The sequence below is a fragment of the Centruroides vittatus genome, unplaced genomic scaffold (genome assembly GCF_030686945.1).
Source record: "Centruroides vittatus isolate TY-2023 unplaced genomic scaffold, ASM3068694v2 contig_18, whole genome shotgun sequence".
NCBI classification, from domain to species: domain Eukaryota; kingdom Metazoa; phylum Arthropoda; class Arachnida; order Scorpiones; family Buthidae; genus Centruroides; species Centruroides vittatus.
In genome coordinates this window covers 3,631,081-3,656,162 of record NW_027121101.1, presented here as the reverse complement: position 1 = coordinate 3,656,162, position 25,082 = coordinate 3,631,081, and the positions used below count along the sequence as shown (strand labels likewise).

Below are 25,082 nucleotides of genomic sequence, written 5' to 3'. Positions count from 1 at the left end.
GCAAACAACTGAAGATTTCAAGAAATGGATTTAACGTTAGTACAATGCTAAAACATCAAGATATTGAAACAATTAAATTTCTGAAACTACCCACCACAATTGAAAATTCCCAAAACTAGGTAATTATCCATACATTGCCAATGTTAACACAAAGTTAAGAAGTGTGATACTTACTACTGCACTATAAGTTACAAAATTTGGTTTCAGATCTCTTCCATTCATAGTTATGAAAGCTCCTTTATTTCCCATTGTGTCACTAAAACCAAAATTAAATTAGTGATTAATTTAAATTTGAAGAATGCCTATTGATAAGACTTACCAATAATTTGGAGCAGAAAATACGGTTATGCATTTTCCATCATGCATGACTTCGTAACCTTCCGCTTTCACTTCGTGACTACGAATAATGTAATCTAAATTATTATGAGTTATAAAATTTTTGGTAACGTCAGGACCAAACTGGATTCCGACGCCTCTCTTACTGGGCGAACGTCCCTTTTGTGGTTGAGGATCAGACCATAGTAATTCACACATAATACCTAAAAACAGATCCTCTTAAGTTGTATTGATCAATTCAAACAGATGCACTTTTACTTACCCTCTTCTGGTGGCTGTCTGTTTCTGTCTGTTTTTTCTATATCGTCTAATGTAACATCATCTTGAGAAAATAAACCACCGTGCATAACCTAATTGTTGAAAACTCATTGATTACAAAAATAACTACTTATTTAATTTTCTTTAGATATTTTTAACTTACCAGTATTTTTTTATTTATACAATATGCTAATGGAAGAAAATTAAATACTTCTGTAAATAATTCTGCCATCTGAGCAGAATATGTAATTATAGTTAAGGCTCTTTCCTCTAATTAATTTTACCAAAAAGATATATACTTTAAAAGTTTTATGATTTACAAATTAAAAACTATAGGTTATCTAGAATACGGTAACAATCAAATAATCTTTTCATTCAACCTATTTATAAATTTAATTAAAAGGATATTTTGATCTGACTTCACCTTCAAACCCATACATTTGATTCATTGTTTCACTTTCATGATTGCCTGAAAATAATAAAAATGAATATTTAAATGTTACACAAATGTTATTTTAATAACACACATTATATCTTACCTCTAGACATGTAGAAATGATTAGGATAAAGCAATTTAAAACCAAATAATGTAAAAATGCACTCAACAGAAAATGATCCTCTATCAACAAAATCACCATTAAAAAGCTTTGGTAGGAATTAAGAAAAAAATTTCAGAATAATAATATAACTAGTACAGTAATATATTTTTGTTTGATATTTTAAAAGCTTAAAAAAGATACATAAGGATTTGTTTCAGAAGGAAGTCCGTTCAGTTCAAATATATTGAGCAAATCATAATATTGTCCATGAATATCTCCACAAACCGTAAATTTGCTATCCTGATAAAATATTTAGTATTTATGTTTTCTTAATATTTTTTATTTTAATAATTAAAATATCAATTACTTACTGGTGGAACATCAATATAAACTAAACTAGGTGAATTCTGAAATATTTCTTTTATATCCAACAGCATCTAAAATTTAATAATATAACATTGCTATTAATTAGACTTGCACAACTTAAATATTAAAATCAATATTTTTTTGACAAAAGAAAATTTTTATTATTAATTCTGTAAATAAAAATAACTGTAGTATAATTATTTTAATAATGTTAAATTGAGTTTTTATTAAATCATTTACTTAATAAATATTTTTAAATTTATTTTTTAAAGCATTAATGTTTGTTAATATATAATACTAACTTTATAAGCATATTTCCTATGTAATTTTTTCCCATCTTTAAAAGCAGCTGTTAATTCTTCCATAAACTTTTTAGTTACTTTCCCATCTTCTAATTTTGGTCCTATGTAATTATCTTCTATTGCTAAAATAAAATTTGTAAAAAATTTTTAACTTTTTTTGAAATTAAAAAAATTATTTAATTAGATATATAATAATCATTTATTAAATACTCATCTATTATCTAATCATTTAATATATTCAGAATAATTTAATTGTTATTTCAATGAATTTAGAATCAAATAAGAACAACATTTTTTAAATCTGAAAGAAAATTTTACAGTAATTTTTGTAACTATCATTTTACAAAAAGAATTTAACTGAAATTTCACTGTAATGAAAACATGTTGTATATTGTATTGTAATTTATTGCTATAATTATTATCTATTTGTAGTACAAATTTATTCTTAACATTGATTTCAATTGATAAATCAATGAAATCATTTCAGTATCACAAAATTTAACTCTCATTAGCAAGCATATAGTTTGTGTATTTTTATAATTCTACATTATCTGAATTAGTTAATAAATATTGATAATTAAGACTGCACATAAAGAAAGCTAGCAATATTTGTCCATTTCAATTTATCTTAATACTAGAATTGCAATATTGTTTTTCATTAAAAATTTTATTTCATTTCAGTAATTACAAAATTTATTTTTTGTTATAATGGGGGGGCGCTCAGATCGTCACTGTGGTTGGTAACTTTTTTCCTCACTTCATCCAACTTCGATATAATTGTTAATAATTGGAAACTGTAATATTTTCAATTAAAATAATGAATCTCAAGCTAATCCTACTACTATTATTAATCTCTGGAATTGAATCAAATCCAGGACCGTTGCAGAAAACACCAACGAAGAGAGGTAGACCTCCAATAAATCGTCTAAAGCAATCAACTAACAATGCAATATCATCGGAATTAAAGACAAACCTTATCATGGACTATACTGAAATAAGAAGAACAGAATTACCAACTCAGACAGGTGAGAAATCTAATTTAAACCATTTCATAGAGCTAACAACAGACATTTCAACTACAGACCTATAGTTGAGAATTGTAGAACTTAAATACTATCAGTAATGAAAAAATGGAGAAACAATTTTCATTTATCCAAGAGGAAATTGATGTAGTTCATAATGAAATAATTAATTTTAAAAAACAATTGCAATTTATTAACGAAAGATGGCATCCGATTTAGTTAAAAACTCACGTAATAGAAAAAAAATCACTATTACCATATTATATTGATTTAAAAAAACAAGGAGTTCAACTCAAATTATGAGATTATCATCTGTTAATAAATCAGCAAACAATTACACACAGTTTTATGCAAAATCAATTAGTATACGCTGAGGATTTTTTAGAATATACCCAACAAGAAAATTTAATAAATCAGAGTTCATATTAAAACCAAAAGAAAATAATGAAACAAATAAGAATAGAAACCAGGAAAACGTACAACTAAAAATAACAAACTGGAACTGTCAAGAATTAATAAGGAAAACTACTAGTAATGACTTCTTATATTTATTAAGAAATACTGATATTCTGGGTATTACAGAAACCTGGATAACCTCTCCAATCGAAGATTTACTTAAAAATAACGAAGATTACAAAATTATATCAACAATAGCACAAAAACCAGACTGCCCAGGACATCCATATGGAGGACCAAGTTTGATACTAAAAAGAAATATTGGAGAAATAAAATTTATTCAGAAAACCACTAATTATACAAACAGTATTATGTGAGATAAGCAGAGGGTCAGGGGTTAATCTTCGCTGACCACTTACACTGCAGGGGTTGGCAAAACTCAATCTCCTTGTCGGTTGGATGCCTAGGAGGGCAAAAACGAGTGGGGAGGTGTGTTGGTAAGTGAACAGGTGTCCTTAAATTGACAGAAGACAGGTCTTAACAAATAAAACATTTATCAGCTAACTAGATTAACAACAAAATTGGTTACAAAGCTAGGCTACTAGATTAAATGCAATGCTTTACAAGTTCAAAATGGGACGGCTATAAGCTAAACCTAATGCCGATGCTAGGGAGAGAGAGTTCACAGAATTCTAACAAAATACCTCTATGTGAGACTGGATGGTATGGCTGAAGTATGGCAGTCGCTGACAGTATGGAAGATCTGCCGTTGAATGTCTTCTCCAACAGGATTCAAATCCGAAGCATGGAGGTTGACTGGCACAAGTACAATAATAACTTCTGTATGCTGACGCATGCCAAGTTTCCGACTGTGCGAGTTTTTATAGCGTTAGCGTGGGAAAGCAGTCTGTTGTTGACGATCTTGCAGTTCTTGACAGCTAAGTGTTAACTTTCCCACCTAACTGTTGATAGTTGAAGGGGGATGTTTACAATAATTTCTGATCGAAAAAAATGAAAGTTTCCTTTCATTTTACAAAAATTTTCCTGCCAAATCTGCGGTCTCACAATTATTACAAATCACTAATCCAGATATAAAGTTTCTAGAAAAAAAATTCATAATAATCATGCTGGTCTACGTACCACCGGAACAACTACAGACTCTAAATGATATTTTTAAAGATTTTGAAAAATGAAAAAATATTTCCCCATATGTTCAAATGATAGGAGATTTGAATGCTCGAATAGCACAAAAAATGGACTTGGAATATAAGAGACCGAATATGCTAATTCAAAACACACGAGAGTCTAAGGATAAAAAACATAACAAATTAGGAATCCAATTACTAGATTATACTTACCAACTACAGTAACATATATATTGAATGGAAGAAAAAAAACAATTATCCGTCAGAAATAACTTGTATAACTAATTCAGTAATTGATTTAACAATATGCTCAGAATTATTAGCAGATCTATGTATGGATATACAAGTTTTAAACTGTGACTTATCAGATCTATGTATGGATATACAAGTTTTAAACTGTGACTTATCAGATCATTTTCCTGTAAGAACTTCTATTGAAGTGGCAAAAAAATGAAGCTTACAAGAATAAACCTGTACCCTACCAAGTAACTTATTATAACTATCAACAATATCGATTACAAATTGGTGAAAGAATTAAACACATACTAAGTAGTGGACTAGAAGATGGAATTGACAAATATTTACAATTGGAAATTCAATAAAACAATTTATAAAAATACATAAAATAAACAATACAAAATCTCATATGTTTAAAAAGCCTTGGTTTGACTTTGAATGTTATATTTTAAAAATTAGGAAGAACAAAGCCTTATCATTATTCATACAAATGATTCATTTAATCACTACAAAAAACTAAAATCTATATACTTTAATTTACTAAAATCCAAAAAGATAAAATATTTTAAAAATTACAACAGCAGCTGATTACGAATAAAAATAACAATTTTTTCTGGACAACAATACAAAAACTATGGAAAAAAGATTTTGAACAACAACTGTATATTGATTTCTCAACTTGGTCTCTCTACTTCAAGAGATTTCCCAATATTGAAAAAAAAAATCCATGAAATCAACAAATCTGTATAATGAAATATTAGATACACTGTTTACTTATGAAGAATTAGAAGAATCAATTCGTAAACTGAAATTAAAATCGGCTCCAGGCATTGACTTAATTACTGCTAAATTAATAAAATTACTGCCACCATCAGCTAAACAAATATTACTTGACTCATTTAATTATTTTTATAATTCGCTAAATTTTCCAGAATCTTGGAACTCAGCTAAAATACTTACGATTTACAAAAAAGGAAACTGGAATAAACCTGAGAATTATTGCTCAATAGCTCTTCTATCGATCATAAGAAAATGTTTTACATCAATTCTAGCAGCACAATTTCAATGTTGGATAAAAGAACAAAACCTGACTTCAAAATTCCAATTTGCCTTTACTAAATCCAAGGGAACTGAATCTGCTATATTCTTTTTAACTTCAATAATTCAGATTTACTACAAAAGAAAAAAAAAAAAAAAAACACAGGAATATATATTCAGCCTTTATTGACATTTCAAAAGCTTTTGATTCCATACATGTTCCTACTTTAGTTAATAAACTAAAACTGTTTAGTGTTGAAAATAAATTTTCTGATTCTATTATGCAATTGTTCTCCTACTACAAAATTATCATCATTCATGGCAATCAAAATTATCAGGAAATAACTATAAACCGTGGTATACTCCAGGGCAAGCTACTATCATCACATCTGTCTAACTTTTATATTAATGAAGGATTTTTAAATGAGACGGAAGGAATTTATCTCAATGGTCAAACTTTCCATTATATACTTTATGCAGATGACCTAGTACTAATTGCTCCAACTCATGCAACATTACAACGTAAGATCGACAAGGTAAATAACTATCTGAACTCTCTATATTTATCAATTAATGTATAAAAATAAAAAATAATTATTTTTAGAAGTAATATTAAAATAGCAAATCAAGAAAAATCTTTACTTAAATGGGCAACCTCTTGAATTGGTCAGTAACATCAAATATCTAGGTATTACCTTTAATTGGAATGGAAATTTTCAGTTACATTTGAAAGCCCTTACTACAAAAATTAATCTACTTATCAGCAATGTCATTTATTTATGTTCAGCTTTAAAAATTACAGACCTAAAACTTCAGATGAAAATATTTAACACACTAATTACACATTCATTTTTCTACACTAGTCCGATATGGGCATTAGATTTATTTTATGATCTGGAAAAGTTTCACATCACCTACCTACGAAAACTATTTAAAATCGAAAGAACAGTCCCAGGATATGCCATAAGAGCAGAAACAAACAGATATCAACTATTCCCTTTTTTTCTGAAGAGACTGATCAAATTCTACTACAGATTAATAAATACCAATAATGACAATATAAGGTTTATACATCAAATTATGTGTACCCAAATCAACAATTCAAATTCAAAAACAAACACATGACAATTTAAATTTAATAAAGTACTTCAATCATTTGGTGTCTCAAGCAGAATATTTGATAATTCAGAGGATAATTGGAAACACAGCTATACACTAATGATGGAATCAGCCTTATCACAGTCTATTATAAAAGATCAAAATTTAATAATGAAGTTGATTTATAACCCTTGGTACTTGGAAACTCTAAATATACCTACAGAATCGAACATCTTATCTGCTAATATAAAACATGAATATTAAACATTTACTAATTCAAATCAGACTTAACAAATTCTCTTTATTTATCAATAATACTTATATAGATTTTTCTAAAGAATTCTGTTATTGGTGCAAATCCAAGTACTTTTCATTACTTCACTTGTTTAAGGACTGCGCTGCATTAGAAAAACATCGTAAAAAATAACAAATCATTGAAATAATCCACACAAACCAAGACAGACTACAGAGCCAGGATAACCTAACAATAAGTAATATGTTTAAAATAAATAATTTTTTTTATTCAAATCACAAATGAGCTAAAACGATATTGAATTAATTGAAAACTATTGTTGATTCATTACTTTATTATCTAAATTTACTATGTAAACATAATATGTAGGGATAATAATTTATTTATATTGCCATTTTTTGAAACCATGTCGTATTTTTTATATTTGTTCTGTAAGCGTGATACGGTGCAATAACGATCACTTGGCACAATTCACTTCTTTACTTCAATTGAAATAAAGACGTGAATCTTGCCAAGTGATCGTTATTGCACTGTATCTCGTTTATAGAACAAATTTATTTATATGTTCATATTTGTTATAAAAAAAATTTGTATAATTTTACTGTTGTGTTTACAGATTTGGCTAACAGAATAATGTATAAACTATATTTGTAAACTTAAAGTTATATATAATACTAACCCTCTGTAACAAGGTTTTTCCTTACTATAAATAAAGATTGATTGATAATTTTTTGTTATAATTTTAGAAAAGAACTTTTTAAATGGTAATTTTAAATCATTAAAATACATTGATTTTCTAAATGTCTATAGTGTTCTGTTTTCTACCAATGTGAGTCTCTTGTAAATGTCTTGTTTTAATTATAATTAAGCTAATCTAACAACATATTCTTACTTAATAAACAGTAAAGTAAATATCGATTTCATACAGAAGGACAAATTCATATAAACATAATTATATTAATTTTCTGAATATAAATTAATGAAGTTTTAAATTTAAAAATTATAAATCAATATAAAAATATCTACATAAATTATACATATACAGTACTATTAAAATTATATTTAAGTAATTTTTTAAATTTAATTATGTTAAAATATTAGCAGTTTGTAATATTATTAAAAAAAATGATATAATAAAGTTTGTATTTTATTGATAGTGTAAAATATTAAAATTTGTCAGGCTTACTTACTCATGCTATCAAGATTTATATCATCAGCTACTGACTTTTTTGTATCATCAACAGCTATTGCTTTTTCAAAAGCTACCCTTCTAACTATTTTATTACATTCATTAAACTTCATTTTTGCATCTCTGTCATTGGGTCTTGCTTTTGTCACCTTGAAATAAACAAAAATAAATAAATAAATAAAATTTAATCAAGAAAGATTAAAAATGGAATCATCAATAAGTTTACTAAATGAAAAATAAAATTGTAGTTGTTTTAATGCAATTTGGACGTTAAATTAAAAATGTACTGAATATAGCAAATTTAATCTATTTCATTCAATTTAAGACAAATTTATTTTAGGAAGTCATAAAATTAATAATTTCCTCAAATAAATAAATAAATGATGGGTGAAATTAAAGAATTTTAATATGTCGATATGCTGCTTACTAAAATTATTCACAATAGTCTAAACTGAATTATAAAGATCATCTTAATTGGGTACTTGAGATTGTAAAATATATTAATTCTCAACACACAAGTAATTTGTAATGAATAAAATTTTTAAATTGTAAATTATAATATTTATTTACATTAAATAAATCACAAATTTTGTAGTTTAAAAATTAAGCTAGAAATTTTTATTTAATAAATCTGCTTATGTAAAAAAATACACAGTTGTTGCATCTTCTCTAGCGTTTCTAACACTAGAGAAGCGTCACAACAACTGTTACCAGACTTTATATTAAAACTAATGTCAGGCTACCAAAATTTACTTTAATAGAATCATGTCACATGCGTAATCTGTTAAGAGGATAATTATATTTGAGGGGGACAAAAAAGGAATTGATTTTCTTACAATGCACAAAAATCAGATTTACTATTTCAATGTTTTAAAATTAAAATTTTTAGAAGTCACTAAATTATTTAAATTAAAATATGCCTAACTTTGTTTCTTATTGACATTATATCTTTGTTAGTAATAAAATCAAATAATAAAGCTCATCACATTTGTAAAGAAATTAAAATTTCATTCATTATAGTCTATTTTGTTTTAGTTATAAATATCTGTTGTTTTGAAATGTATCTACTCTTTTTAACATAACATTTAGTGATTTTATATTCTTATTTGTATAGATTATTTCAGAATGTTTGGGAAAAATTTATATCAAGTGTTAAGGTTAAAATGAACAAAATACTTTCAGCTAATTTACGCCCAAGAACAAGCTATTCTCAAGTAATGTACTGTACAATGATTTAACAAAGATTTATTTATTTCAAATAGATTGTAAATGAATAAGTAATTATTTTCCTGAGTAAAAAATTTTATGAAAGCATGTGAACTTTAACATTTAGGATTTGATTTTTATTTTCAATAAATGTTTAAAACGATAACCAATCAAGCCTAATGTATGCTTCTGCCACTATTTCAATGACTGGTAAACCTTTCCTAAAATTCCAGCAGTATTTCTTATTTAATTAAAGGTTTTTATTCTTTTTCACATATATTCTTCATTATTGACCTCATACCAATAAATTAAAATTATTGAAATAATTCCAAAGATGAGCCTTTTCTAAATTTAACTTTTGTAACTTTTGTAATAGTTTGGTCTTAGGACATAGTACAAATTTTAACCTTACTTAAAGAGTTGTCACATGGTATCCTTTGACATGATATATGAATTTTCATGTCAACAAAATATTTCTACTGTATTATTCTTCCTACGAAGAGCAAACCTCAAATACAGAGTGGTCAGTTTAATCAAAAAATTTGTTAAACCAAAAATGTTCAACTTCAAGGGACTACAAGATGGCTATATCAGTTTCATCATAGATGGAACTACTACAATCAATGAAAACAGGTCAAGTTAATTTTCTTAAATGAAAACCCCCATTTTTTTTATTGCATATTACGATTCTACACCAAAAAACTTTTATGTAAAATATTTTTTCAAAAAATGAATTTGATGAATGATGAAGGAAATATTTCTTTTTCTTCAAACAATGACTGATACAAAAACTAGGGCCACAGCATGTTAAAGCTTTTGATAAATAAGACATTGATCTTGATTCTACCAAATAATAAGAGTTTCCTAATAATATTTTTTTTTTTTAGCACTTTCTTCCTTTTTTCCAATGAAATTCACATATATCCAGATTCACATGTGCACTGTACAATGGCCATGTAAAACTTTGTGCGCTCATAACTTCTGATAAGTGCATTTTTTGAAAAAATATTTTAGACGAAAGTGTTTGTTTTTGACATAGAATCATAATATGCAATAAAAAGGGGGGGTTCCCATTTAAGTAAATGAAGATGCCCCATTCTCACTGATTGTAGTGCCATCTATGAAAAAATTAATAAATCTCAAGAGGACCACAAGATGGAACTAACATTTTTAGTTCAATAATTTTTTTTCAGGATGCATATTTTTCTGGTTATTTCAGTGGACAGATTAAAATGGACGCACAATGATAACTTAAAAAGTTTATAATATCCAAAGTAGAGTTGCTTCTGCAAGTTATTTAATTAACTTAATTATTAAACATTCATTTATTCATGTAATTTATATCACAATTTGTAAATTTAAAAAAAAAACAACAAATTTTTTAAATATTCAAATTTAATTTTATTACATTCCATTACAGTGTAGATGATATTTCCAATCAGCATGCTGATTTAGTTTTAAATACTTTTTGTAATTTATAAAATCATTTTTGTAATAATCAATACTATACATTAATTTTTGTGTTTATATAAAATTAATATTAGCTACAAGTAAATTATTGATAACTTTTATTATCTTGAAGTACTTGAGAGAATATTTGCATAACATGAATACTGTACATCTACTTAAGTTTTAAAAATGACATTATTTGTCCTGTTTGAATATCAAATTTGGTTTATACATTTAAAAAAAATACCACTTTCAATGTCTTTAAAAATAAAAATTATTTAATGGTTACAGTTATTACTTAATACTTTTTATTTATTTTTATAATTACTCATTACTAAAACACACATCCCAAAAGTAAGGTACAATATTTTATAGCAACTTAATAACAAATTACATTAAAAAATTAAATTATGCATTTGAAAGTACACAGTTAATCTATTTTTCTACAGAGTTCTTTTCTAAATACTTTTCCCAGCAGGAGACAAGAGCAAAAAATTCCTTTCTGAAAACAAGTCAATGAAGTTAAAGTTGCAATGATAATCTTAGAAGTCCAGACTACATGCAGGATGGTATGCCTGTTACATGACAATGCAACTCCCCATACTGCATGTTGGACTTCAGACTGGCTAAGAAGTGTGGATGGGAAATAATGGATTATTCTGATCATAGTCCAGACTTAACACCCTCTGATTTTTACCTTTTTGGATCTCTTAAGAATCATCATCATCTGAGTAAGCCACCAAGAAGTTAAAGATAATGATCTGAACATATGTCCATAACTGCAAGTGGAAAATTTTTTCAGAAAGGAATTTTGCCCTTGTCTCTCACCAGGGAAACTGTTTTAAAAAAATGGTGCCTATGTAGAAACATGTGCACTTTCAAATGGCTAATTTAACTTTTTCATTTAACTTGTTATTAAGATGTTATAAAAGATTGTACCTTATTTTTGGACATCTTGTATTTTCTAATTACAGGCAGTACGAACATTTGACTTACGAACTTTCGAAATTACGAACAAAGCCGACAGATGGTGGGTTAACATGAGTGTGAGTAGAGTACCTAGATATCAGAGTAGCGACACACGAGTCATCGCCGCCATGTTCTGTCGATCGACTGTCATCACGTGGTCTATGGGTTTACATTAAGAAATAACGATTTTTTTTAGTTTAATAAAGCATATTTCTTAATGTAAACCCATAGACCACGTGATGACAGTTGACAGAACATGGCGGCGATGACTCGTGTGTCGCTACTCTGATATCTAGGTACTCTAAGCGTGAGAGGTAGGTGAGAGGCTCTTAGTTGAGTTTGGACTGTAGTCATGTGTCAATCATGTGTGGTGTCATTTGTTTACTATTAAAGTGCAGTTGGCTATTTTTTTTTTTTTTAATGTAAAGTCAAGTTTATTTTTGAAGTTTTACGTTAAAAACATTTACAGTACATACATATGTACATTTGTAGTTTTGTTTTAAATGAGTAATTTTAATAAATAGTGTACATGTGATTAATTTGAATTTATACTTCACTTTAACAATCTTAATTCAACATTATTCAAGTAGCCTAAACATTACATAATTGTAAAAACAACATTATATTTGAGTTTTTGCGCCAAACATCGTCTTTTCGAGTTACGAACTTTTTGACTTGCAAATGACCACTACGAACGGATTAAGTTCGTAAGTAGAGGACTGCCTGTATACTTTTTTATACAGAGAATATTTTTAACTTGTACTTACTCTTATTATTAAAATAAAATTGAAAATTATTTCAACAATAATAAAACCCCTAATTTCTTGAATATGACATTTGTGTTTGCTAGTTTATTTATTTTATTAAAAAAAATATGAAGCTGTTTAATAATATAAAAAGAATCATTGTAAAACTGATCTGGAAAGTTTTTATGACAATCAATATTTATGATTAATCTGAGTAGTTAAATGATTATAATTTTAGTACAGTTCTCTATAATCAAAGATTATAGAGAATACTTATTTACAGTTCTCTATAGAGATTATAGAGAATACTTATTTACAGTTCTCTTACTTATTTACAGTTCTCTATAATCAAAGATTATAGAGAACTGTACTAAAATTATACTGTATGTTTATTTATAAACATGCATGCTCATGAAATATATTTATTAGAAAATAAAATGTAAACAGTTTGCTATTAACCTATAAAACAATCTTAAAAAACTTATAAAAAAGAATAAAATTAATTACTGGATATTATTATTAAATTAGTATTTATAATAATAATAATAACTCTCCCGTGGTCACCACCTGGTCGTGGTGGGAGAGCCCAGTAATTTTACTGATCCATAGGGCAATGCAGGCTGGAGCATAAGCTCCTGGTAGGGACACCCATGCCAGTAAGGTCTATGGGGAGAAATGAAGCTAAGAGTGACCACGCCCACATTCTGTGGAGATATTCATCATGGTAATAACTAGATCAAAGTGTGATACCGGCTCGGACGTCGCCCGGGTTAACAAGGTCCGCGTTCGTGGGTTAGGCAGAGGCTCACGTTCGAAAAATAGGTCACAGTCTCCCTTGGTTACCGGTGGCGAAAGCAGCACCGGCCCAAGCATGGCTACTGCAATGCCCTCAACAGATGTGAGGAACCAACCCAGCCTTGGTGTTTCTGTGGCAATGCATCCACAGACCACAAAGGCTGGAAAACCACGCCAACGGATGAAATGGACAGTAGAAATGAACGAGTTTATCATCCGTACTTACTACACCATCACAAAACTCGAAACAAACATGACAGCATACAGACAACAACTACACCATAGATTCACACAACAGTATCCTCATCTCACTGTCACCGAACAAAGGGTTGTTGATCAAAAAAGAACAATTATACACAACAACCTTATTCCACAAACAACACTTGAACTTATCAAACAACAGGTTGCTGATCAAATACATCAACAGACAGAAACATCTAACATTAATGAAGATCATGTAACCTGTCAGGATAATCCAGCAACAAGCATTGATAATAACACACATACAACAATTACCACTAATGATACTACAGACACTTCCTCATCCATCACTGATAACATAGACTTGGATTTAGTTAATACGCTCTCACTTATATTTCAGGAAACACTCACTAAATATACAGGCACAGATCCCACACAACGACCACGAATACCAAAAATCAACACATCAAAGAAAGTAGGAAAAACACTAAATTATGTAAACACTCACTTAATACCACACTACATTCATTCAATTTCTACACTCGCAGACATTCATACATTAGTTTATGCTGGGGCAGTCACAGTAGTGACACACCATGGACTGAAAGTACAGTCACAGACAAATACACAGAAAACACAATACTATCACAAGCCTGCCTGGCAGAGAAGAATAGAAATACAAATAAATGACATTAGACAGCAATTAGGCAGGCTGACACAATACACTAAAAGCAACATAACACCCAAATTAAGGAAACAGCTCAAAAACATTTTCAAGAAAATAAAAACACACACAAAACATGAACATCACAACACACACATTACAGAATACATTGATACACTAAAACAAAAACTTGCTGCCAAAGCACGTAGACTCAAACGATACAAAACATGTACACTACGAAAACAACAAAATAAATTATTTACAAACAATGAAAAACTCTTTTACAGACAAATTAATAACAAAGCAAACACTGATACACAGCACAGTGGCACACCAACAGAAGAAGAACTCACAACATATTGGTCTTCTCTTTGGTCCAGTGCTGTCACGCACAATGCTGAAGCAGGCTGGATCGAGGAGGAGAACAAAAACTTACACAACATACCAACTATGCCCTGTGTTGAAATAAGCATACAGTGATTTCCAATACACTGTTAACAGAACACACAACTGGAAGACACCTGGTGTAGACAACATTCACAATTTCTGGTACAAAAAGTTTACATCACTGCACCAGGAACTAGCTAAACACCTAACACACATCATCATCAATCCACAAGACATGCCAAATTTTCTTACTCAGGGCATCACCTACATGAAACCTAAAAACAACAATACCACAGACCCCACACAATACAGACCAATTACATGTCTTCCAACACTCTACAAATTATTGACTTCCTGTATCGCAAACAAAATATACAAACATGTTGAAGAACACGACATTCTAACGGAACAACAAAAAGGTTGCCGTAGAAATCACAGGGGATGCAAAGAACAGTTACTCATAGATTCAGTCATTCTACGGCAAGCACACAAACAACACAGAAACATACACATGGCATATATAGACTACAGAAAAGCATTCGACAGTGTTCCACACAGTTGGCTGCTACATATCCTACACATGTACAAAATACATCCATCACTCATTGCATTCTTTCAAAACACTATGCAGCACTGGAGAACAACACTACATCTCAGGGTTAGTAACACTTCCATACAAACAAACCAAATTTTTATTAGGCGAGGAATTTTTCAAGGAGATTCCTTGAGTCCTCTCTGGTTCTGCTTAGCCCTGAACCCATTATCCAACATGTTAAACAACACGCAATATGGTTACAATATCAGACACGAAAAAAACAACACAGTTTACACTGTCACATCTCATGTACATGGATGACATAAAACTTTATGCATCCACACAAAAACAACTTCATCAACTCCTACAAATCACACATTCATACACCAAGGACATACAAATGGAATTTGGCCTAGATAAATGCAAAACAGTTCACATAGAAAAAGGAATCCTGAAGAAAGAAGATTTTGCACTTGGAAATGGAGACGTTATTGAATCCATGGAAGAGGGCGAGTTCTACAAGTATTTAGGATTCCAACAGGCCAAACTAACAGAACATACACAAATAAAGCAAAGATTAATTAAAGAATACCAAAGTAGGTTAAATGCTATTCTCAGAACACAATTAAATGCAAAACACACAGTTAAAGCAATAAACACATATGTCATCCCAGTACTCACATATTCTTTTGGAGTTATACATTGGACTCACACAGATCTTGAGCAACTCCAAAGGAAAACAAGAACAACACTTACTAAGCATAAACAACATCATCCTAAATCCGCCACAGAAAGATTAACCCTTCCACGTAAAGATGGCGGACGTGGCCTGATTGACATAGTTAACCTTCACTACAAACAAATACAGTCACTGCGAGAGTTTTTCTACAAAAAACAAGAAACATCACAATTACATAAAGCAGTAACTCTAGCAGACTCGAATAACACACCATTAAACTTACACTCACATCATATGGACACAACACAACATATAAAAAGCATAGACACCATTAAGCAATCGTGGGCTCGAAAGGCACTCCATGGCAGGCATCCTTACGATCTGGCCCAGGATTTTGTTGACAAAACTGCGTCAAACAGCTGGTTAGCTCGGGGATGCCTCTTTGGGGAGACGGAAGGATTCATGATTGCCATACAGGATCAGGTCATAAATACTAAAAACTACAGAAAACACATACTCAAAGATGCAACACTCACAAATGACACATGCAGAAAATGTCACATAATGCCAGAAACTATACAACACATCACATCTGGTTGCAAGCTCTTGGCACAGACAGATTATTTACACAGACATAACCAAGTAGCAAATATAATACACCAAGAGCTTGCAAACAAACACAAATTAGCAGACATCCACAAACCATATTACAAATACATTCCACAGACAGTATTGGAAAACAACACGCACAAAATGTACTACGACAGAGCCATAATCACAGATAAAACAATTTACCACAACAGACCAGACATCACACTCATTGACAAACACAATAAAATCACATACATTATAGACATATCTATTCCAAACACTCACAATATACAAAACGCATGCACTGAAAAAATTAGCAAGTACACAGAACTCGCCCAGGAAATAAGGCATCTGTGGAGGATGGATAAGGTGCTTATTGTACCTGTTGTTCTCTCCTCTACAGGTGTCATACCACACACACTACACAAAAGCCTGGGCACATTAGAATTGAATAGAAACACATACATCACACTACAGAAGGCCACTATATTGAATACATGTCATATTGTGAGAAAATTCCTGAATACAGACACACACACTGATACACTTCTTTAATTTCTGTTTTGGTTACTATGCCTTGACGTTGGTCCGGCATAGTACACAGCCACCGGTGTTAACCGAGTATATCTAACTTAACCCAACATAATAATAATAATAATAACAAAAAATTCTTGAAATCAATTATTGTTAATTCTACTATAAAATTAACTATTCTAAATATTTTGAAATGAACCAAAAGAAACTTACAGCTTCAAAATCTTTTAAGGCCAATTTAAATTTTCCTAGTGACATGTATGCTGCAGCTCTTCTATAATATCCCTGTAAAAAAAAAAAAAACGAACTTAGTTCCAATTTATATTTTAAAATTAACTAAAAATAAAAATTATTATGTAATGCATACTATTTTTTGAATTACAAAATCACAAAAATTAGTTTTGAGAAAAAAACATTACTTCATAGCATTTTCTATCAGTAAATATCATAAATCAATAAATACAGTTCTTAATACTTAAAAAAATAAATCAAGTGCTTTGCTTCAATCTGAAATAGTTTAAATTTCTGTATTATTATATTCTTGCATAAATTTACTTATTCTAAAATCAATCTGTAATCATATGAAAAAAAATTTACTTTTTTACTTTATATAATAAAAATTTTGATAATGCCTATAAAATTCATTATTATTTATAAATTTTACCTAGTCAAGTTAGTTGTAATATCGTTCAGTTCAGTTTATTGGAATGGTATGGTATTTGAGTATCAGTCTGAGGAGAAATTTTCGATAACAAATCAATGATTATCATTCCGATATTACAGGTCAATTGCTGAACAAAATAATTTCAAATAAAATTTTATTACAAGCTGGTTGTATGTTAAATGTATTATTATTGTTTGTCCTATTTGATCATCAAATTCAAAGAAATATTTTTAAAATGTGTAAACCAAGGTCCTGAAAGACAAATTGCTTAATGAACACACATATATATGTATATTACTGTTTATCAATTACAAGATATATGTCAAAAGTAAGGGCTGATCAGTGATTAAAATAAAATTAATTAACAAAGAATTTTATAACTAGTTAAAGTAGATATGGAGCTGTTTCTTAGTATTCAACATAGTTGCTGCTGTTTTCTTTCAAACAGTTTTGGTAACAAAGTACCAATTTTTTTTTTTTATCCCCTCTATGCAGAATATATACAGAAGATGGCTCAAAATGTTTCAATCTGAACTGTTGAATTTTTTGCACTGTACAGACTGCAGTGTGTGTGGGTGTGTATTGTCACGAAAGAGAAGAATTCCTTGTTGCCGGTTCTGAATGGCACATCTAAAAGTTTCAAAAATGTTTTGCAATACATTTTGGATAAGATCATTGTTCCTGGCTCCAGAATATATACAATAAGGACACTTTTTGCAACCCAAAAAATAGTAGCTATAATCCTTCATATTGGCTGGTTTTGTTTAAATTTTTTTGCACTTTGGTGAAGATGGGGGGGGAGATACATTGCACAGACTGTTGTTTTGACTCTCCTTCACATAAGAAATCCATATTTTGCACCAGTGACAATATGGACAAAAGTTCTCCCTCTTACACATAATGGTCCAAAATTGCATGTGTAAATTCCATTCGTTGGTTTTGGTGCACATCCAACAACATTTATAGAACCCATCTTGTGCACAATTTTGATAGATTCTCACTAAGAAACTTGGCTAATACACCCTAGATGGTGACATATTGGGAAATTTCTGTGCAAGAACATTAACTGTAAAATGACAATTTTCTTGAATTCTCAAGTTCATACATCCGAGGTCATCTTTGTGAATACTGGGCCTTCCATTTCTTTCTTCATTGTACACATTTGTGCAGCTTTCCTTAAACTAGCAACACACTGCCTAATCTTTCCTTCATTCATTATTTTAGGCTTATAAATTTTGCATATTTCATAACTTTCTGCAGCACTACACCTTAAACAGTGAGAAATTGGATTATTAATCTGACTTCACAATTGGCAGAACTGTTTATTCTTATAGCCATTATAAATTGCTCTCATGGAACAGAAAACAAAATTGATAACAAAATGGCTGACAGCCATCAAGTGAATCAGTGGAAGTTACTGCACATATGCAATTCCACACACAGTGTTTAAGCTGTTGCTAGTTTTTTTTGCTAAAATGCTACAAGAATTTAGATTTAGTGATAACTTTCTTGACATGTTTCACTAAAAAATTAATGCTTTCCAGGTGGTTAAAATAGTTTTTAACAACTAACATTTTAAAGATGTTTACCAACTATGTATAGTTCCACTGGAGGCAGATGGAAAATTCCATTACTCTTGTTTGGCCTACCCTACTGTATTTTCACAGATTGACCAGCACATGGCATATAACCAGGGTTACTGAAATGCTGGTTAAACTGAGAGTAAAATTAAAATTAATCAGATCTAACAAAAGTATTTGTGAAATTAATGTTAAAGTAAATATTCTTCTGAGTACAATAAACAATCATCATCAGCTAACTCGTTAAAGTAATACTCCAACTGAAGCTGAATTATCAGACTAGTTATCTTATAAATTATCTATTATTGTAGCTGTTTCTAGCCCGATAATTCAGCTTCGGTTGGAGTACAATAAAATAACAACATTGTAATTTAACTAACTCACAATCAGGAAGTTTTTGTTTACAGGCTAATAAAACAATTAGTGGCTTATTGACATTAATAGCAATAGTTAGTAAGTGTGGACTGCACTGACAATCTGCGATGAAAGTAAAGTTTTATCAGTACGCCACTGAACTTGAAAGGTTTTTACCATACAGAAGTACCTGATTTCATGGTCTCCCAGATAGACTGACATGCTGGAAATCCATGATATGGTACTTGTTAAACTATGGCATTTAGCTAGTGTCCAATGATGTCTCGGTTAATGTGAATTCATGTTTGATGGTCATGTGGTAAAGGAGCGGCATTCTTTGGAAAATGTGAAGTGGGGTTTTTACCTACTTTGATTGCCAATTTAGAAGATAGGTTTTTCTGATTTGGAACAGTTAAAACTGTTTATCATTGCCAAGAAATATTCAGAGTTCAGACTCAAGTGAATTTACTGTTATGGTCATAATGGAATGGCAGATATTCACAAGTTCTTGCAACCACACAGTTTGATGAAATAGACAAAACAATTTCTAATGGAGTGGGATTTATTTAAAAAATTTGTTGCCTTCAGTTGTAAAAATGTCATTGGCTAAAGTTTATAAAATTATAGTTGTAAATGTCCTCTCGGATTACCCTCATGTAGTAACAGTTATTGAACTTGTTCTTTCACTTCCAGTGCACACTATTAAGCATGGAAGAGGTTCAGCAAAATGAAATTAACAAAAGCTCTAATTCGAAAGTCTTGATGTAAAAAATATCAGCAACTTGTTGAACATCTCCATAAATGACCCTCCAAGACAGGAATTTGATTTTCAATCGGCATTTGTTGCCTGGTGTGAATCAAAACCAAGAATAATTGTTCAATAATATGTGATGGTTGTATGTTGTAACAATAGATTCACCTTTCATTAACAGTGCAGTATACTGTAATAATGTACAATATCTACATGAATAAACAAATGTTTAAACAATAATGTATTGTGTATTTTTCTGAGCAGCCTCACAGGTGAGAAATGTTAGCTACAATTTCTAAAATTTTGCTAAAACTTTTTTTTTTATTAAAATTTGCTAAAATGCTAGTTTTTTCCCAGCATAAATCCTGCATACAGTGTTGTCAACAGTCTAACTAGCAACAGCCTGTAATTTTGATATATGCCTTGTATATTTTTTTAATACTATGTACAGTACAAATATACAGGGTGCGGCGCCAAAATCCGGACAAATTACACATTTTTTTTTCAAACATATTTTTTATTGAAAAAACGATAAGGTTTACAAATTTTTTTAAATCACATTGTTTGCAATGTCATACAGAATACATTTATTCAATATAGCTCCCTCCTGCTTGAATGACAGCCTCTATTCTCGGTCTGAATCGTGCGCATGCGCGCTTTAATGTCTCACGGTCGATATTGGTGAATGCCGCATCAATAGCGGCTCTCAACGATGTGATGTTTGCATGTCTGGTCTTGTTTGTGACCCTTTCAACTACGCTCCATACGTAGAAGTCCAGAGGATTTAAATCTGGGCTGTTGGGAGGCCAGAATTCTTTTGACCAAAACATGTCAACGTTATCCGACAACCAATTTTGCACCAAATGACTTGTGTGGGCGGGCGCACCATCCTGCTGGAAAACATACGGCTTTCCAGATGACACAGTTTCCATCCATGGCTTCACTACATTTGACAGAGCATGCAAATAAACATCTTTTGTGACATTTTCCCCTTTGTTAAAGAAATACGGTGGCATGACATCACCCTCACTGGACACAACACCTAGCACATGAACATTCGCCGGAAATTTCGTTTTTGCAATAACAGGGACATCTTCTGGATCGTGGGCAAGCCATCGGTCATTTCTTCGATTGATTTTCGCATCAACAGTAAAAATTTTCTTGTCGGAAAAAAATCTGAGTCGTCCGGCAGCATTGTTTTTTAAGGAACACAAAAGCAGGTTACAGCGTTCAACTCGCTTCGTCCTGGCAGCTTCAGAAAGCATCTGTCTCACTTTAATTGTGTAAGACTTGTAGCGGAGGTCCTCCTCAATGACTCTACGCATAGTTTTCTCGCTCACACCAACAACCGACGACAATTTTCGGATCGACTGACCTGGATCCTCAAAAATCAGCTCCTGAGCCCGTTGAATGATTTCAGGGGTTCTGACAATGCGCTCCTTCGAGTGAATTTTCCTTGCCGGTGTTGCAAAACCTTCATTTGACTTCTCTGACTGATTGTATTTTGCAACGACATCATAAACAGTCGATCTCGGGTATCCGAAGAACCGAATAATTTCTGTCGCCGAGTGCCCAGCGCGAATACTTTCGATAATCGCGGCTCTTCGGTTATACTCAGCACTTTGTTTCAACATGGCGACTGTTTGCACGCGGTTAAAATAATTTAATACACATGTCAAGCTATTTGAACGCCAAACACGACATCTACCGGTGGTACAGAATGGCGGGAATTTGAAATTGAATTTTGTCCGGATTTTGGCGCCGCACCCTGTATATACTTATATAGTAGTATATAAAATATAACTTATCTTTATAATTAAACTATTTTGTAACAAAACTATAAATAGTACAAAATGAAAAGTATAATAATTATAATATGAAAATCTTTAGATCTTGTTTTGATCATGAATAAATATCAATATGGATAATGTTTATATCATCAACAAATTATTAATTTAATTTATTTTTAAAAAATTCTACCTTCAGGAACAATTAGACAGGAATAAATAATTGTAATAAATAATTTGAGGAATAAATAAATTTCACATTTATTCCATTAAGTATCAAAATTCCTCTATCTTATTCATGATACATATAAAAATAATTCTTATAACTCATGGGAAAAAATTTGATGTCAAAGACTTTTAAAAATATTTTCTGTTAATTTAATATGAAAAACAATATTAAATAAATTATGTTTATTTGTAATACATTACATTATTTATTTGTCATTTAAAAAATTACCATAATTATTTTGAAAAAAAATCATAATTTAGTATGTTATAATTCTTTTACAATAGTCTTTTTATACAGAAAAACAAATAGTAAAAATAATGCAGTTTCTATAACAAATCTTTCATTGATCAAATAGTTAATCAATAAGACAATATTTAACATAAAAGATAAATTTATTCTTTTAATCTTAGTCACGTGTTTGAATCTTGTACACATATATGATTTAATATTTGCTTTCTTATCATATGTTCAAAGTACTTTCTATATATTCTTTACACTTTGTTCATTATTGCAAACAACATTAGTTTGCCTGTTCAACCTTATATTTCAAAATGTCAGTGATAAAATACTGAACAATGCATAAATAGAACTGATTCTGAACATTTTCAGAAAATTATTTTAAGAAATCTTTATATATCAATATGAAATGAAAGTCAAATATATTTGAATATTATGTTCTACTCTCTTTCAATACAGGAAACAAATTCAAATTATAATTTATTTAATTAACAATGCCATAAAAGAGAGAACTAACAACAAATTTACATAAATAGATTTATCTCTGTTTTAGGAAATTTGTAAATTTTACTCAGAAGAAAACATTAAATATTCTTAATAAAAATCAGTTTGGATTTTCAAATTTTTAGCACACTACAAAATAAGAGAGAAATGATTTACAATTTAAAAAAAAAAAAAAAAAGCATTGAAAACATTCACTTTCATAAAAAGAGTAATATATTACTGTGACAACATAAATATTTAAAATCAATTTTAAAATATTTTACAATAGTATAATTGTAATTAATTTATTTAATATTTTTTACATTATTTGGAATCTTTATAGATCCATTTGGCTTTTATTTTACTTAATAATTTTGTTTCAAATTACACATCAATGTTCAATATTGTTCTTTTCCATTAATCAACAAATAATTAATAATAATAAATACTTTTAAATAATTCAGTTTGTTTACTAATGGCTTTTCTTTCTTTTTTAATACAAATATAAAGTAAGATTAAACTATAATCTAAGTGAATAAATGAACTATGTTTTATTTTAATTGTTTCAACTTAAAGAAATTCAAAAGTAATAAAGAAATTATTTATTGTGACATTGTCACAATGCCTGCCTGTAATTTTTAATCATATTTTTAATTTATTTCATTTAAAATACCTCAAATTAGTAGTAGCTTGTCCCCATACATCATACTTTTCCTTTAACATGAACACTTTCATGAATCTTTCACAATCATTGAACACTTTTCAGGAGAAAATTTTTGAATTGAAACAACACAACTTCTGGTTTGTATTGGATGTTCGTATATAGTTAATTGGGGCCTCCCGTCCTAAGCTTCTTTCCATATCTGGTCTTGGTTTTCATCTATCTAACTCCATTCTTGAGATTAAGGAAAGACAGACGGATGGCAAACAGTGGAAATTTATAGGTCTATAATTTTTTTAAATTGCAGCCTGATAAAAATAATGGTTAAACATATACAAATTCTAGTTTATCTGTTTTTGAAACCGTATTTTACTGTGTATTGAGTATTGAACACAAGACTCTTATTTATTAAACACTTGGCTTTTTCCACCTTTATTTAGTTCCACCTAAATAAAGGTGGAAAAAGCCAAGTGTTTAATAAATAACACAGTCTTGTGTTCAATACTCAATATACAATTCTAGTAAATTTAGTTGCCTCACAGTTCCTTATATACTTTATTACAAATTCTCATAAGTCCTTTATTTCTACATATTTATACGAAACGTAAATGATATGATTAAATAACACACAAACTACTGAAATAAAATTGTATTTTTTAATTTTAGAATTTTAATTCTGTATGTATTTTCATTTATATTTAAACTAATTATAGTAATGAAATTACATTAATATAATTAGAATATTAAGCTTTTCAAGAATACTTTCAACTTTCAACAATTAAATTTTTCTTAAACTTATTTATTTATTGGTATTCAGAATTTTTTATTAGACAATTTTATTTACCTTCACATAGGATTTATCTAATTCTATGGCCTTGGAAGCATCCGACAGAGCATAACCAAAACATTCCGTCTTTAAATAGGCAGCACTTCTATTTCCATAATATACAGCAATATTTGGATTAATATTAATGGCTTTTGTGTACAGATCTATGGCTGCATCAAATTCTTTTTCTGAAATTTAAACAAATTATGATTATTTATTTCAAATTAAAAATTTTTTCTTTTCATAAATTAATTTTAATAACTAGATAAAATTGATAATATTTGATCACTACCTATACAACATTAATGAAGTTTGCTATAATGACTATAACAAGTGAATGTTTCATTCCTTTCTTTTGTTAAAGGGCATACATTTAAAAATTATGTATTGTATACATAAATACAATAAGTCCTCATTTAACATCATTGATAGATTCTTGGAAACCATAACTAAGTAAATTTAAAATGGCAAATGAAAACAGGGCATGCTTGTTTACTTCAAAATTAAATTATATCTTACACGTTGTTAATGTGGTCCAGAAAAAAAGGTGAAAATTCACATTATATTAATCAAAT

At 29.6% G+C, this 25,082-nt stretch overlaps 1 protein-coding gene across 1 annotated transcript in view; it reads right to left on the bottom strand.

Moving 5' to 3' along the window:
• PpD3 (protein phosphatase D3) overlaps window positions 1–25,082 on the bottom strand; it is a 28,727-nt gene that overhangs the window by 1,552 nt on the left and 2,093 nt on the right. The window contains exons 2-13 of the mRNA XM_067263788.1: window positions 24,526–24,695; window positions 17,149–17,220; window positions 8,181–8,328; window positions 1,802–1,923; window positions 1,505–1,570; window positions 1,335–1,433; window positions 1,134–1,239; window positions 1,003–1,063; window positions 758–839; window positions 599–686; window positions 320–539; window positions 175–256 (exon numbers count right to left, since the gene is read on the bottom strand). Of these exons, the coding sequence (XP_067119889.1) occupies window positions 175–256; window positions 320–539; window positions 599–686; window positions 758–839; window positions 1,003–1,063; window positions 1,134–1,239; window positions 1,335–1,433; window positions 1,505–1,570; window positions 1,802–1,923; window positions 8,181–8,328; window positions 17,149–17,220; window positions 24,526–24,695 (1,316 nt within the window). The remainder of the gene's footprint in view (window positions 1–174; window positions 257–319; window positions 540–598; window positions 687–757; window positions 840–1,002; window positions 1,064–1,133; window positions 1,240–1,334; window positions 1,434–1,504; window positions 1,571–1,801; window positions 1,924–8,180; window positions 8,329–17,148; window positions 17,221–24,525; window positions 24,696–25,082) is intronic.